General features: G+C 39.8%; 1 protein-coding gene across 1 annotated transcript in view; it reads right to left on the bottom strand.

Annotated features, from left to right (window-relative positions):
* Megf9 (multiple EGF like domains 9) overlaps positions 1 to 14,464 on the bottom strand; it is a 108,818-nt gene extending 94,354 nt beyond the window's left edge. Inside the window, exon 1 of the mRNA XM_027400254.2 lies at positions 13,721 to 14,464. Within this exon, the coding sequence (XP_027256055.1) occupies positions 13,721 to 14,309 (589 nt within the window). The 5' untranslated portion in view covers positions 14,310 to 14,464. The remainder of the gene's footprint in view (positions 1 to 13,720) is intronic.
* Between the last annotated feature and the right edge of the window lie 2,639 nt (positions 14,465 to 17,103).

Here is a 17,103-nt window from a genome sequence, read left to right as displayed (position 1 = left end):
TTCATTTTTAAACTTTATAATTGTTTGCATTTTCTAAAACGAACATATACTTATATATTTTAACGTAAAATTGGTTAAGTAGAGTCCATTCAAAAAGGAAAACCATGAGCCAGGCCTATTGGCACATGCCTATAATCCCAGACTTAAGAGGCTGAAGCAGGAGGATTCTAAACTCAAGGCCCCTCTATTTTCACTCAGTGAAATTTCAGGCTAGATAGGGAGACTCTGTCCTAAAATTGAAAATAAGCAAAAAAAAAATCGACTGAAATAATACTAACCATTCATAAAGCTTAATTTATTATTTTTTATTTCATCAAGGTAATCGATGAAGAATAACACTGAAGTATTCCAAGCTTTTAAAAAACATAGCATACTTTATTATACATGATAGTAAACCGAAAATACCCTAAAACATAACATAAAGACACATATAAATTTGTATGTGTGGTATTTTTTCTTTTTAACAAAGCTATCTTATTCAAATCATATTATAAACTATGTAATCTGCAAATATACTAGAAAAGAGTCTGAACTCTATAAAGCCTTTTTGTTTGAGAAAAACCCAAATTGACTTATGTTACTTCTCAAAAACCTTGAGAGACTGAAAATAATATATTTCATTCTATAGACAGAAAAGCTAAGACACATGACCATCAGAAAATGTGTTCTATAGTACACAAAATCAATGAAAGAAAGAATTTAGTTCTGACTGCCATTCCACTGATTAGCTGGACCATTCAGTCCTGCATTTGTGGACAAGTTGAAACAACAAACTAACATAAAAAATAAAACCAGTTAAACGGGATAGGTTTGCAGGCAATACACCAAAAATTCAGTATAATAATACCCAACAGCCAAATTGCTTTGTATGTTTGGTGTACTGTGTGTAGCTATTCATTATCCCACACATTGTTATTTGTACTATTAATGCTGTACACACAGAACTAGGACTGTAAGGAACATAAAACCAGTTGAGAAATGTGCAACAGCAAAGTCCTGATACCTTCTTTTAACCAAACCTCAACAGGAAAATAGAACAGAAGCAGCACATTGGAAGGCAGAGCACCCCTACTTCCCTCCATTATTCCCAATAACCCCTTCTACACCTGGATTAGATTTCTATAGATGACTGACAAGACAGAAGAAAACTTCAAAAGCTATTCATTTCATTCAATTTCCTCCAGAGTGACCAACATCCAAACATTTCCTAGAATATACTAAAACAAAAAATCATATTTAATGAATATTAAAATTATAAGGAACTTGGGACTATCATATCCTGCTCACCTCTCTCGTCTCTGCCCTCAAACATGAAGTAAAAGAATCAGGTTTAAAATGAATTATGAAAATATAAGAGGATCCCTTGAAACAAGCTAGTTGCTAAGAGCCACACGAGACTGAGACATGCTTTCAAAATCAGTTACTTTAAAGGACTAATGTTGACTAACTGAATTTTATTTAACATTCCTTTTGCAAGTTGAAAACATTCCTGCTCCTTATCACTTTCTCTTTGACTAGGCAGAATACATTCCTTCTTCCAACTGAATAAATTTCTCCTTTCTTTGGAGCTTAGCTGTCTCCCTGGCAAGGGATCATATAGAACAGCTGTTCTATTACCAGTATAAAAGCAACTCCATCTGATATAATTGCAAAACATATGGGCAGACTGAAACTAAACTTCTAGCGGGCTCTGTATCTTTAAGGAGAAAAAAACAGATTATTATTGGTAAAGGCAGAAAACAATGCCATGCATTAAAATGATGTTCAGTTTAAACAGTGTTTTAACAAATTAATTTTTAATTTTTCCATATATTCTGAAAATTGCAAATAAAAAATCACAAACCCAAATTAACTAGGCTTCAAAATTGTACAACTCCAGGAACTTTTATACAGCTAAAATAGCACTGGGAACAGAAGCCATGGGGCTTCGGACTGGATTTTATTCTCTCTCCATCACCACCAAATATATTTTTATGCATTTATCTATCTTCAAAAATAAAATATGTAGACAGAATTAGAACTAGAAAAACAATTAGCTTTATATTCTCTTTTGTTTGTGTCCATAACCTTGCATACAATCCTTCCTCATCCCCTAATATTTAGTCTTTCTTGTCTTTGTTTTTACATACTATACTGTACCCACATGCATATTGCTTACATATTTACATATATTATTGAATAGATTCTGCATATGAGAGAACATATTTTTTCTTTCTGAGATTGTTTAGCCACACTTAATATTATACATTCTAATTGTATTCCATTTATATGCATAGCAAATTTTCATGATTCATTTATCTGTTGATTGACAACTAAGTTGATTTCAGTTTTTTACTATAGTGAATAAAGCAGCATTAACCATGGGGATGCTATCTCTGGAATTCTCTGGGTATAGGCCCAGGAATGAATGAAATAGCTGTTCTATTTCTAATTTTTTGAGAAATCTCCAAACTAATTTTCACAATTATTGTATAATTTGCACCCCACAAACAGTGAATAAAGCTTCTTTCTTTCCACATCCTGTCCAATACTTGTTGTCATATTTATTTATGATAGTCATTTTGATTAGGAAGAGATATGGTATCTCAAAATAGTTTAATTTACATTCTCCCAATGCCTGGGGATACTGAGCATTTTTAAAAATAGTTATTGGCCATTTGTGTTTCTTTTTTTTTGAAAAGTATATGTTTTCGTTTGCCCATTTGTTAATTGGCTGTTCCATTTCCTTTGTATTTAATTTCAGCAAATTTTTGTGAATTCAGGATTTAAGCCCCTTGTCTGATGTACAGCTGGTAAAGATTTTCTCCCATTATATTATATGGGTTATTTGCCCTGTTGGTTATTTCCTTCACTGTACAGAAACTTAATTTTTTTTTTTTTTTTTTTTTGGTTTTTCGAGACAGGGTTTCTCTGTGGCTTTGGAGGCTGTCCTGGAACTTGTAGACCAGACTGGTCTCGAACTCACAGAGATCCTCCTGCCTCTGCCTCCCGAGTGCTGGGATTAAAGGCATGCGTCACCACCACCCGGCTAGAAACTTAATTTTCATGAAGTTCTATCTATTGATGCTTGAGGTTAGTTCCTGTGATACCAGTGTTCTACTAAAAATGTTCTTGCCTACCCTAATATCTTGAAGGGTATCACCTATGTTTTCTTATAGAAGTTACAGTGTTTCAGGTTTTAAATTAAGGTCTTTGATCCATTTTGAATTGATTTTTATACAAGGTGAAAGACAAATAGATTTTAAAGTGCATGTTTCAAATTCTTTAGACTGAATAAAATGCAGAAAAGACCAAATTTCTTACATTCAGCTGCCTTAAAGAACACACAGTTAATGTTTCCTAAAGAACACACATATATCATATATATATATATATATATATATGATCTATCATCTCTACCTGCCTAAGGTTTGTCAGGCCTCAGGAGTTTTCCTATCTGAAGATTGCCTCTTCTGAAGATGCTCTCTTCAGAATTACCTCTCACTGACACTGAGTAAATATCTCAGATGCACATCAAACTTGCTAAGCCAATTATGGAATTGTAGATAAATGACTTCATCTTATCATCTGACTTAATCTCTTATACACAGAGATTTACCATGCTATCACAACTATTGCTCATTGTCCTCATTTTAAATTGATCTTATGACTACGGAATTAAAACTGGATACAGTAAACCAAAGTACAACTTGGAAATTTCATCAAAACGTGAGAGACTTAAATTTACTGGTAATCCCATTATTTAGCTTTCATCAATTACTATTTTAGTAGATCTCTTTCCTATGTATTTTGCTACCTGTTGAAGGCTTCTAATGACTATATAATAATTCAGAAACTAGTATAATTTATTTACCATAAACTTTACAGAGTAGAATTCTTATTTAAATCTCTATTAAAAGAATGTACCCATTATACAAACCAGATGAGAACATAGCTGACTGGAGTGAGCATAGTGTATGGGAGTGAAAAGTGAGGACTGGAGGTTGATGATTGCATGAGTAGACCCACCTGACCTCTCTCATCCCAATACTGTCCCCCAAACACATCTGAGGAAACACAAGTAACCAATATGCCCAATTAACAAGCCAAACTTCTCACCTCATTTTATAAATGAAATTATTTACATGAATTATGAGATTAGTAAAAGGACCCATGTCCCATATCTTAATGACAAATTCTCAGCTTTCTAACTTAGCAATTCTTTCCACAAAAACCGTCAGATTCTCATTTGTCTACTTTAGCTTTTCTTTCATCTAAAAAAAAAATGGAAAAGGTCATATAATAAAAATGAATAATTAATTTAATATATGAGTTCTCAGAGTTCCGAATACCCTATTATTACAAAAAAGAAAGGGGGGAAAGCTAGAAGGAAGTTTATTTTAAAAGAGAAAATCATGATTACATTATTTTTCTCAAGAATATACTGCATGCCTACTCTTAACTACCAACCATTCCTTCTTCATTCATTCCATCACTAAATATTGAAATCTAGTTGGTGCTGATCTATAGAGATATAAATGTAGATAATCTCTTTAAAAATTGCATTTATTTATTTTGTGTGTATGTACCATGCTGAGTGTGTGGGAGATCACTTGTGGGACAACTGTAGGAGTCAATTCTCAGTTTACTCCTTCCATCTTTTATTTATTCATTGGGGTGGATGGGGTATGCATACATGTTTTCACATGAGACTGTACTTGCATATACATGTGGAAATCAGAGGACAACTTTTGAGAGCCAGTTCTCTCTTTCTACTACATGAATCCAAGGGAATGATCCCAGGTTATTGATTGGTGACACAGCTGAGTCATCTCACTGCTTTTCTTTCAAGTTTCCTGAGTCCTAGTATTTTCCATTGATAAGATGAGGATGATGACATTAACTACTTTATTGCTACTGACCTGAACAAGGGAGAGCTCATGAACACCAGACTGATAGCTGGGAAACCAGCATAGGACCCACCCAGGCCCCCTGAACATGGGTGTCAGTTAGAAGGCCTGGGCAATCTATGGGACCTCTGGTAGTGGATCAGAGGGATACTCTCCCAACCTAGACACACACCGGGGGGGGGGGGTCTCGCCCTGCTCCAAATGACAGACTTTGAAGATTCCCCCATGGAAGGCCTCACCCTCCCTGGGAAGCAGTAAGGATGGGATAGGGGTTGGTGTGGGGCAGAGGAGGAGGGGAGGGAGAGGGATCTGGGATTGGCATGTAAAACAAGATTGTTTCTAATTTAAAGAGAGGAGAAGAAAAGAAGTGATGATATATATTTTAAAATCCTTACAAGCAATTGGCCATATAAGTACTCTATAATCCTTTCCACAGATTAAAAATCAGGCAAGAAAGCAGAAGTGAAATAGAAGTCTCTTTTATACCAGCAATTTCATTTGGGGCAACACAACTGAAGAGGTAGATTAGGATGTTTACAAACAAATTCCTATTATTCTTATTCCTAAACAACATTTTAAAATGCAAAAGAGAAATTTCCCAATCAAGTTCCATAGCTTAACTTGTTATCTCCAGCACCATTTATTCTCACTTATGACTGGGTTCTTTTTGTTACATTGAACCCCATTTTGCTTTTAGGAAAGAAAGGTAGACAATCCTAATCTCTAACCTCTATCTTTCTGCTATTGAAATATGAGCAGGTAAACCAGCCAAAGACTTAAACTTAACAAATAAATTCCAAGGAAAACAGCTAGAAATAAAAATGATCAAATGTGAAATCTACCAACTCATCAATAAAAGAATCAATAGAGGGCAGAAACTAAGCCTTTTTACACTCATATAATACACCGAAATTAACCCAAGGTAGATGGAAAACTCTAGAGGATGCTAAGGGTAATTTGAGAACCATACTTGTTAATTATTAGACACATTCTGTTTACTATTAACTTCAAATGTATTTCTACAGGGAAAATTCTGTCATCTGAAAGATCAAAACATTTTTTTCTCAACCAAATTAAGCCTCATATACCGAATCAATGTAACAAGAAGTAGCTCATACTATTCATAAACAGAAAAAGGAAACTGTTCCTTAAAATACTTTGTATTTTGTTGCTAGGAAAGTTTCTATTTTTCTTTAGAAGCAATGGAAAGCTGAAAAAATGATGAAGACCCCAGGATTGGGCATATAGGGCTCAGTGGTAAAGTGCTTTTCTAGTATTCAAAATTGTGCTCCTGGATTTGATCTCCAGCACTAAAAGACAAAACACAACAGAAACTTGGATGAAATATTTTCTCCATTTTTCCCAATACCATGTACTGAAAAAGTACATATGTTTATTATATAAATGATATTTTCTTATCAAGTAGGCTTAATAATCTAAATTAAGTAGACTAAAACCAAATCATGAAAAAAAAACCTCAAAGTCACAGAAAAAAAAACAGACAGGTTTTGTTCTGCACAAAAAGGGTTCAACCCCGTGCACCCTGATACCAAGACATCTTCAAGGACTTTTTGTTCATCTAGAAAGATCTCTTAGAAGAATCAGGCTTTGAGGAGGCACTGAAGGAGGACAAAGTGGTAAATTGTTCACTAGAGAGGGTAATTTGGCTCCTTAAATAACACGGAAAGAGGGGTAGGGCTCAAGAATGAGACAGAGTCAGAGGAACACAAGGAGAAGTTTTCAGTGAAAACATAAGCAAATAGAGAAAGAAAGTAGGGGAAGAGTTCTCTGATAGTAACCCAAGGAAGAGTAACATTACTAAAGAGATTATTTTGACATAATTTATTGGACATACTTGGGCAGAAAGACCTAAACAATAAAGATTACCACTTTTGAGCAAATATTTACTGTGATTCAAACACATATGGACCTTAGTATAACCTTATTTTCTTTATCATAATTTTAAAAATATCTCTGTTTTAAAGTTACAAGTGAAGATGGTGTAGCTGTTTCTACAAAGAAAAATTACAAAACCAGGTAAACTGAAATCTGCATTTTAAAAAGACCTAAAAGTAGCACAGAAGCACCTGTGCCAAAATTAACAGTAAAGATTTTTTATATCTAAGGAAAGCAAACACAAATAATCAAGACCAAGGCAAAAAAGCATAGATTAAAGCCAAATACAACTAAAGCCAAATACAACTAAAAATGTCATCTTTCAGCTAAAGAAGATCATCTATCTTTATTTAGTTCTGCTCTATGAAGTGCTCCTAAAGCAGTAATCTCTCTACCCATAATTTACCCATCAGCAAAAACAGCCTATAACACTTTAGTCCATTCTTTTTATAAGGGTGCCAGGATGTCTGGAAGGTAATGCACACATGTTTAGAATGTTGAGATGAAAAGTAATGCAGTTTAATTTTATGGGTCTTTAGTTAAATCAAGATAAAAAGACCCAGTCAGATTATTTCAATATGTAAATTTTCAACTAGCCAGAAGGCTTCCTGGAGACATTACTGAAAAGACTCTAAACTAATGCTATGGAGATTGTGCTATTCCAGAAACTAATCAGACTAAGGAATTTCTACACAAAACTAGGCACTAGGGCCAGGAATAAGACACAGTAAATGTAAGAAGTTCCTATGTCCAGACGTAAAGATAATTCAAACAAGTACATCTATCAAAGCCAAGATAAACCCTGATCAAAAAGAGTTACAGTTTAGTATCACAGCCATAAATCATTATAAGACAAAAAGGTAAAGGTGGAAGAACAGCACATAAGAGAGGAAATACCAAAGAGCAATGCTTCTGGCCCTCAATTTTCTTATTTTTAAAACAGGGGTAGAGTTGACAGTTCAGAGGCAGAGTATGTGCTTTTCGTGTGCAAGTGCCCAGATTTAATCCCTACCGTTAGAAAACAAAATGAGGATCATACTATATAACTCAGTACCTCACTGTTCTAAGGATTAAATAACTTAACACATGTAAGATATTTTGTGCCAGGAGCACAGCATGTTTGCCATTACTATTATAGTGGTTTATAACCCTCAAACCTAACACTAAATAGTAGAAGATCCAAAATCAAATGTTTTTTTTTTTTTTCTGTAACTCTTAGTAGCAAAAGATACCAAGTTTTAGAACATATACCAAAAGGGGCTCAAGCTTCATTAGCCTCAAGGGGACCTCCTTCTAACAACACTATGGTGAGGCCCAGCCACTGATAATCTGCACTTCATTCTGGGCCTGCAGCATGTGAGACACAGCCCACTGGACTCCTATCTTCTCTTCAAATAAGAAGGCTGTGCAGGACTTTCTCAGTCTCCAGGGCCCAACCATCTTTACACAAATGCCCATGTTTTCCCTCTAACCAACTTCAATTCTTAGGGTGTAGGGGGTAAGAAGGGCAACTCAATTCTAGGACCAAGCCACAACTAGTCCAGAGAAGGGACAAGGTTTAAAATGAGCACCCAAACTACAACTCTGATGAGGGGGTAACCCATAAAGCTTTAAGCAGTACTGACAGAGAAGCCCCCAGCTCTGAACTACTCTTAATATCAGTGTCCTGAAGTCCCTCTCCCAAGACAGAAGAGCCTGCCTCATAACACCTAGTGCTCTTCCCAGATAGGCACAGGCACAGAGAAATAATGACCACAGGATTCATCTGTCCTCATTTGGCAGGGTTGAGGCAGGACTTTGCTTTACCTCCTCACCCCACCCCACCTTCGCCTTTGCCAAATGGCCACAAGCAGAGATAGGGCTCAAGTGTGTTTTTTAAGTATTGGCCAGTTGCTACAAGGCCTGGGACCAACAAATGTTGAAAAAAAAAACTATTATGAATCCAGGTATAATGGTGAGCTCCTGTAATTCCAGTTACTTAGGCTGAGGCAGAAGGATGGCTTGAGTCCTTCTTGAATACAAGGCAAATTTGGGCAACATAGTGAGACATTATCTAAATGTGGGAGGGAAGTGCTTGTATGTATTCCAAGGCAGGTAAAGAACCAGGCTTTGTGTCTTGAACCCTTCCCTGAGTGTTCATCCCAACAAAGACTGACCTAATCAAATGCAAGGCTACTTATGGTACTTAGCCAAATGAATGTGCATGTTGATATGGATGTCTTCATTAGTCCAGCTACTAGATATTCTCCTAGCTTCACCGTGATGTACTTGTCATCTTTCTAAAATCTGAAATAGTCTCCAATATATCAAGACACACAGGTTTTGGATAAAAGACTCTGAATATGTATCATCCTTGGATACTACACAGTTTGTATTTCCATAAAAAATAAATGCTACAGATAACTACATATAATAAGACTCAAAACTTTAGTAGTAGAGACTGTTAGGATAAAAAGCATTTTCTGGTCCAACTAGCAGGATCCTGGGTTTCTAGAATGTTCCTTTCAAATCCACTCTAAAAAGCCAGGCATGGTGGCACATCCAACCATGGAAGATAGCAGCAAGAAGATGACAAGTCAGAGGTCAGCCTGAGCTATACAGCTAGACCCTATCTTAAACAAAAACAAGCAAATATAACATATTAAACAGAATCCATTTGTAATATTGCATTCACACCTCATAGTAGTTAGAAATTTCAACTGGATTCTGGGACTTGCTTAAACAAAGTCTATTCTTGTAGTCTGGGTTATAAGTAAATAATTAAGACTCCTTATGGGGTATAAATGTACTTTGAATCATGCACATCTAATCATCACAGAACTGAAGAGCTGGAAGAGACTCTTGAGAACTAATTTGAACTCTTATCCCTTCCATTTTCAAACTGTTTTAACATCCATGAATTTCTTTTTCCATTGAGGTAAGGATAACCTGCCCTGACTTGTCCTTAGACTTGGTCTATAGGAACACCCTGCAAGTCATGTGAACAACCTGGGTTGAATACACAAATATGGAGCAAAAAAGATCATCTGAATTTAACATAATGATTCTTAAGAGCTTGCCAAATATTTCAGATTATATTTTAGAAAAATCACAAAAATGTCTAAGTCCAGATAAATGATGATTTATCTACCATATATTTTTAAAAATATATATACAACTTAAAATAGTCAAAATGAATTCAATGAGTCAACAACATAATTTGGATGCTAAAAATAAAAGAGATACTGTCCTTAGGGAACTAAATACATAATCAGTATTGTACCCAGAAGAAACAAGGTAACCACGCTCTCTGCTATGAGCTGTGCTAGAGTACATCTAGACTATTATGTTCAATTCTATTATGTGTTTTAGGAGAGTCACACAAAGACTGAAAAGATTCAGCATAGAAGTGACCAGGATAGTGAAGAAATATGAAAACATGTCAAAGACCAAATGAAGAAGCTGAAGTTATTTAGCTAAAACTCAGAATATGATCACACCCACAAAATCTGAAGAAGCACACAGGGAAAACAGACTTTTTGTACATGTTCCTAAAGGCCAGATTCCTCCTAGTTAAATGTTAGGTACAGGCAGAGGTGTTTCACCCAAGGCTATACAAGTATTTCTTAAAATGTTGAACCTTGCTGGGCTTTGGTGGCTTCTAAGCTCCTACTAGCCTTAAGTCCATTTAAAACAAGCAAGCAAACATTTGTAATTACCTCAGGGCTTTACTGCTGATTATTACTCGGTAGTAAGATCACAGCATTTCTCTCCACCCTTCATCCAACTAACCCATATAGTGTTGTACCAGGTTTGTGAGAGGAAAATGCCTGCTTGCCGGGTAATTAGTTCCAGTTTGCAGATCAATGTCCTTGTAAACAAGTGGGCCCTAACTGATGAGTAGGTAAGAGCTTTCAGCTAATTCTCCAGGAGAGAATTTTTACTGATTCATATAGCAGGTATAAGACCTTCCCAATCAAATGACAAAGTAAATGGTACCCAGTTCTCATAGAAATGTTGAAATAAAATTCTACAACCATCTTCCCCAATGGCAGGAAACCCAGCTTTGCAAGCCAAATCAGCCCTCTCAAATTCATATAGAAGTTTTCCTCTGTTGAAGAGCTATGCTTACTATCTAAAGTAGAATGGAGTCCATGCTACAATTAAAAAGTCACACTTGATTATATCACTGTAAGACTAAAATTGTTTATCGGAAGGCCACAAAGTCAGCCAAGCCTTTGAGAACTAAACACAGAAAACAGAATGAATTCACAGAAGAGTATAAATTACAGAATATTTAAACAAAGGTGAATGACCTCAGGTGGATATCCTGAACTGTTTGCTATAGTAAGATAATCATACAGATACTAGCCCATGGAAACTACTAAAAACAGTTCAAACTGATTAATATTCATCACCTCGGCTTTGCTTCACTTGAATTTGAATTGAATTCTAAATACTGATTTGGTATTAAAGTATTAGAGAATATAATAAATACATGATAGATTTAAGAATTCATTCTTCTCTGTGATTTTCAAAGCAATCTATGTATATATAAAATAGGAACCAGTTAAATGAATTAATAAGTAACTGGTTAAACAAGTCTGCTTATTCTGTATACATTTACAATGAAAAATACAACTATTGGAAGGAATAAGGTAGATCCTTATTTGGTACTGACTGATCCTTATAAGGTACTGACATGAAAAAAAAAAGTTTTATGTTACATAGTTAAGTGAATACATCAAGATGAAACAATATGTATGGAATTATTGCATTTTAATTTTACAAACTATTTGATTGTTTTGATGGTGTCAGAAATTGTGCACACTAAGCAAATCTCTACCCCTGAGCCCTAAAAATAAATTTAAAGTATTTTTGTGTTGATATATGCCCAGAAAATTGTTTTAAAGATCCAACAAACTGCTAAGAGGAGTAACCTCTAGGGACTGGAACTACAGAGAGTGATAAAGTGACTTTTACTGTTTTCTCTGTGGGCTTCTGATTATCTCTTTTGACAGTAAGAATTTAAAATGACAAATGTGAAGTGACATCAACTGTGTGTTTATTTATCAGATACTAACAAAAGCAAGTAAATTCTACTTAAATATGGTGTGCTTAAAACTCCAGAAATTTTAACATCCTTTTTCTATTTATTAAAACAAAGTATAAAAATCACAAATCCACACTCAGCTTCTCTAATATTTTTCCAGTCAGAAAAAAGAGCTGGTCATGAGTGAAAAGTGACATACATGTGATGCTTGTCACGTTCCAGGAACTATTCTAAGCACTAGTTAGGTATGCATTAACAGTGAACTTTTTCTTTCCTCTCCTACCCTCTCTCCACTGATTTTATCTTTTTTGATAGAATCTTGCTATGTAGTCCAGGTTGCCTTAAACAGTATGTAGCCAAGGCAAGCTTGGAACTAATCCTCTTGTCTTTGCTTCCAGTGCATCACCATATACACTCAGCCCAACTTTCATAATTTGCACAGCAAACCTATAAGGACTATGCTAACCTTCAGGTCAAGACTGAAGAAAGTGAGACCACAAGGACTAAGTGACCTGTCCATACTTACATAGGCAAAGGAGCAATAAGCTGGAATTCAAACCTAAAAATGGATTTCGTAGCCTCCACTAAACTACTAGTCTAACTTTAGTAATATGTCAATCTCTTTTTTATAAGAGCCAAAAAGTATCACAGGTTAAAAAAAATAGCTTTTTTTGTTTGTTTTTAATACATCCCTTGAAACTGAAAGAGTTCCAAATGTGGCTTCTTGGGGGTTAATAATCTGCATTCCTATTTATGCCTTTGCCAAGCTCCAACATACAATTCAAGACTTAACCATCTGGGAAAATCCTCTACCAACTCAATTATAGTCCAAAGTCCATACCTGACTCCACAGTAAACCACTGAGCCAAAGAATTAGGTCAATGATCAGATCAAGCTAGACAAGTGCTTTGGGCAGTTCTCCACCCCAAATGCAAAGCAAACGACCTCAGAAACTTGCTGAATGTCTTAAAGAGGTAGGAGTTATTGGTTGAGTTCCTGGCCCACTTAAGATACAAAGAGATGAAAGAACAGCAGTTGTCTCTTAGCTTTGCTTAAAGACTTTCACTAGCAGAACAACTGTATTTCCTATTGTGAGCTCAAACAGAAATTGGCATGGCAGCATCAGCAGTAAGGAACATCCCAATTTTAAAAGGGCAAAAATGGACATCCTGGCTTAAATAGCATTTGCCCAAGCACTGACCTTGGAATTGAGACAAAATGAAATAGTGCAAGGAAGGGATTTAACCTAATTTATAAACGTGCTCAACCTAGATATACACCTGTCCCAAATAACCTACCAAGTCTACTTATTTGCAGAGAAAACATGGATTACAATGCCGGTTTTATTTTCAATTTCATGCCTGAAATGGACTGCTTGTAAGCAAAATCCCCTCTGTATGCACACACACACACACACACACACACACACACACACACACACACACACACACACACACACACACACACACACGTAAACTACACCAGCAAAAAGAAACAAACAAGGAAAAACAAGGAAATTGGAGCTTTGGGGAAATCCCTTCAGGTTTTACCTGTGCATTGACAGAGCACCATTCTATCTTTCAACCCCCGCTTCCCCCCATCCAATAACACGGGCAGGGTGGCCTTCTGGGCGGATCCCAAAAGTTTGCATGCATTCTGGGGACCAGAAAACCCTGTTTTAGGAAGAGACACTAAGCAGCCGCTCCCTCTGGACGGAGCACAGCACCGGGTGGGGGACAAAAGACTTTCTAGATTTGGAGGGATTGTGGCTGAGTCTAGGTGGAGCCTGGATCTTCCCTTGGGAGAGTCTAGGACAAGTGGCCAGAATGGGGTGTCAGAGGCTGGGGTAAAGATGGACAGTGACTGGGGAAGGTACAGAGGTCGAGGGAGCGCTGGGACTCACCTGGGGGAGAAGGAGCAGGGGCTTCGGTGGCAGGTGCGGTGGGCGGGATGCTGTTGCTGATGCTGCTGTCCCGGGACTCGGTGGTCGGGGTCCCAGGAGTGCTGGGCGCCTGAGCGGTGGTGACTATGGGGGTGGTCGGCGCCTGGCCAGCTGTGCTCTCAAGGGTGCTGGGCGCAGGTCTGGAGGGTGGTGGTTCGGTGGCGGGAGTGCGTCCCTCCTCCGAAGGAGTAGCGGGCGAGGGGTCTAGACCCGGGAAGGTGGTGGCAGGGGGTCGCGCGGTGATTCGGAGAGGGGTGGTCTCCGGGGAGCCGGCTGACTGGGTCGCAGTCCCTGCTCTGCGCACCGTGGTGCGCGGGGGGCCGCTCCGCGGGGCCTGCGTCGTGGGAGCCGCGGCCTTAGGGAAGGGGTGGCTGGCTTGGTCCCGCAGCCCCGGGGTGGGCGACGCGACCACCTGCCCCTCCGTCCCGCCGCCACCGGTGACATTCCCCGCCGAGGCTGCTGAAGCGGCGGCGGCGGCCGCACAACACAACAGGGCGAGGCCGCCCAGGCTCGGCAGGCTCCTCATGGCGCGGTCGGCTCCGCCATTCATTCATTCATCTAGTTGGTCGGTCAGTCATCTTCTCCTCCCTGCCGTCCGACCAAGGAAGCCGTCGCCGCCGCCGCCACCGCCGCCACCGGGCGCACCATCGCCACCTCCCTCTGACAGGCGGCCGGCCCCGCGGGCGGGCCTCAGAGCGCAGGGAGAGACCCGGAGGAGCGCGCACTGCCCGCCCTCCTCGATAGACAGCTTAGCTTGACCAATAGAAAGCCGCGTCCACCCACGTGACCCGCCCGCTTCCCGGCCTCTTTGTAACAGCGCCGACCAATCAGAGGACGCAGAGCAGAGCAGGCGGGACGTCGGGAGGCGCGAGCGGCGTTGGAGCCGGCCGGGTTCGCGGCTGCCCCGGCTTTGTCTACCCAGAGAGCGGGGCGCGGGCCTCGGGCATTCGGCGCCGCCGAGCAGACAAAGGACGCGCCCCGCGCGCCAGACGCCGGGCCAAGTCATCTGTTCCACTGGGCTGCGAGCTGGACCCGGGGTGGGGAGTCCCCTGTGGGCAGCGTCACCGCCCTCCTGAACAATGGGGGGCCCCCGAGCCGCACCCGGACTCGGGCGGGGACTAGGCTGCATCCCTGCGATGGGCGAGGGAGGTGGCAGCGGTGATATAGATGGGAGCTCTGCACTCACTGTGTTGCTCAAGAGAGCCTGGCCCCCGCCCTGCGGGGTCATCACTGCCACCCCCATTTCAGAGATGGGGAAACTAAAGCTCTTGCTGACAGCTTCAGCAAGCCAATCCCAGTACCCTCAGCAGGCACCTGCTCGGGGCCTGGCTCTGGGCTAAGCTGTATGGGACAGTCTAAAATCCTGTCGTGAGCGCAAGCTTCTGGCTTGGGGGAGACACACTCGCTTGCACACTATGACCCGAACCTCGGGAAGAATAGGATAGGACCCGGTTGAATTTCAGTTCTTTGCCTCTCTTGCTGAGAGGTTTTGTGGCTCAAGCAGTGTTCTCAGCCACATAAATGGTGAGATGAGAGGACACACCCCATCCCCCTCACAGAGCTGTTGTGAGAATGAAATCATGTACATGAAGGGCTTAACCCAGTGCTTGGCCCACCGTTGTAAACCATCATTAATGCTAACCACTTGGGGTTGCACTGTGTCAGGACAAGCCCAAGGTTGGAAAGCAGCCCACACTGCCTCTGCATCCCCAGAGATTCCAGCCTGTTGTCGGCATTGGGGTGGGGCCGATAGCAGAACTTGACCCTGGATGACATTAAACTCTGGAGCAAGTTGGAAAGGCAAACTTACACCATCACCCAGGATCCAGTGTAGTGTCTGACTCTTGTAGCCTCAGCTGAGCAACTTCTAGATGTAGCCTGGCAGATCAAGTTTGGCATCTGATGGCTTAATCCCATCCTACCAGCCTCACTGCTAAAAGCAGTCCTGGCCTCTCCTTGGATACTTGCCTTTGTGCATGGTTTCCCATTAGTCATTCGCTTGTAACCAGACGGGCAGGATGAGATTTGTGTGTGAACTCGTGTGTGTTAACGAAAGCATGCATTTATTTGCCTGAATGAGTAGTGGGTGGGGAGAGGATATGTTTGAGCTTGTGTATGAAAGCATAAACACATTTGTTTGTGAAGATTATATGTATCTGTGAATCTGTAAATGTAAGAACTTGTATGAATTTTCATATATATATGTTTAACATATTAATAATATGTGCATGTGTACCAGTGTGTGTTTTGTGTGAATTTTCTGTTTTTGGAATGTGTGGTTGTCTCTGGTGTGTCTTTATAGGCCTCTCTATGTAAGAAAGAGGGAGCAAAATGAGAGGGCCATATACTTTTCTGAAGACCATTATTTAGCAAGTACTGACCAAGGTTCTGTTTTTACATGTCTTTGGTAAGGGAGTGGACATGGTATCTCCCACCCCCCACCCAGTATTCTTTTGGCTCCTCAACCCCAACCAAAATGCCACATCCTCTAGGAGACTTGAATTTCTGAGTGGGAGTTCACCCCCCCTCCATTTCCCTACTGCTCTTTGTTTATAGCCCTGATCTATCAACCCCTGCCTCTTCCTAAAAGGATTAATGATGGCTTTTAGACATATGTACCACAAATAAAATGAACCACCCACATGACATAATTACTTCTCCTGGGCACTCATCAACCTTAGGACTAGAACTTGTGATTAATACCCCTGCCTTTCTATGTCATCAGGCTCTGTCTGTGCCAGTGCCTAGCAGTGAGCACTCATACGTGCTGATTAAACTGAAAGAGATCCTGTTGTGCTCTTGGGGAAAGCTTGTGTCTTTACAGCCACAGACTCCCATCAAGTTTCCCTGGAGCAAAACCTTACCTTCTCTGAACCTCAGTTTCCTGGTCCATAAAATAAGGCCATTAATACCTTGAACAGATTAAGCAGAACTAAAACAAAACAAAACAAAACAAGCAAACAAACAGAAAAACACCCTGACACACAAATTGCACTCTGTGTATGTCACTTCACATTTCAATTGCTATTGCTAACTCTGACTTTTGTTAGCTGAAAGACTAACAGACAGAAAACCTCTGTCTGCAGAAACCTCTGTCCCATAAACTGCAGATCAGGTGACAGGGCTTGACAGTTGCCCTACTGGATATTTCCAAATGGTATCTAAAAACTGCTGGGTTGGCCTGAGCTGTGCTGTATCAGAGATTCTCTGCCACTAGAGGAGAAAAGCTGATTTGACTTTTTTGCCAGGAGGATCCCAGAGCAAAGGCCTAAAAGACCTTGCAGAGTGATCCAGGCCTGCTGCTGTGCCTCAGATAAGGATGTTTCATGCTGGGCTTCTCAGGT

The sequence above is a fragment of the Cricetulus griseus genome, chromosome 2 (assembly GCF_003668045.3).
Source record: "Cricetulus griseus strain 17A/GY chromosome 2, alternate assembly CriGri-PICRH-1.0, whole genome shotgun sequence".
Taxonomy (NCBI): domain Eukaryota; kingdom Metazoa; phylum Chordata; class Mammalia; order Rodentia; family Cricetidae; genus Cricetulus; species Cricetulus griseus.
Note: the sequence above shows the minus strand (reverse complement) of the source record. Positions and strands in the feature narration are given on the sequence as shown.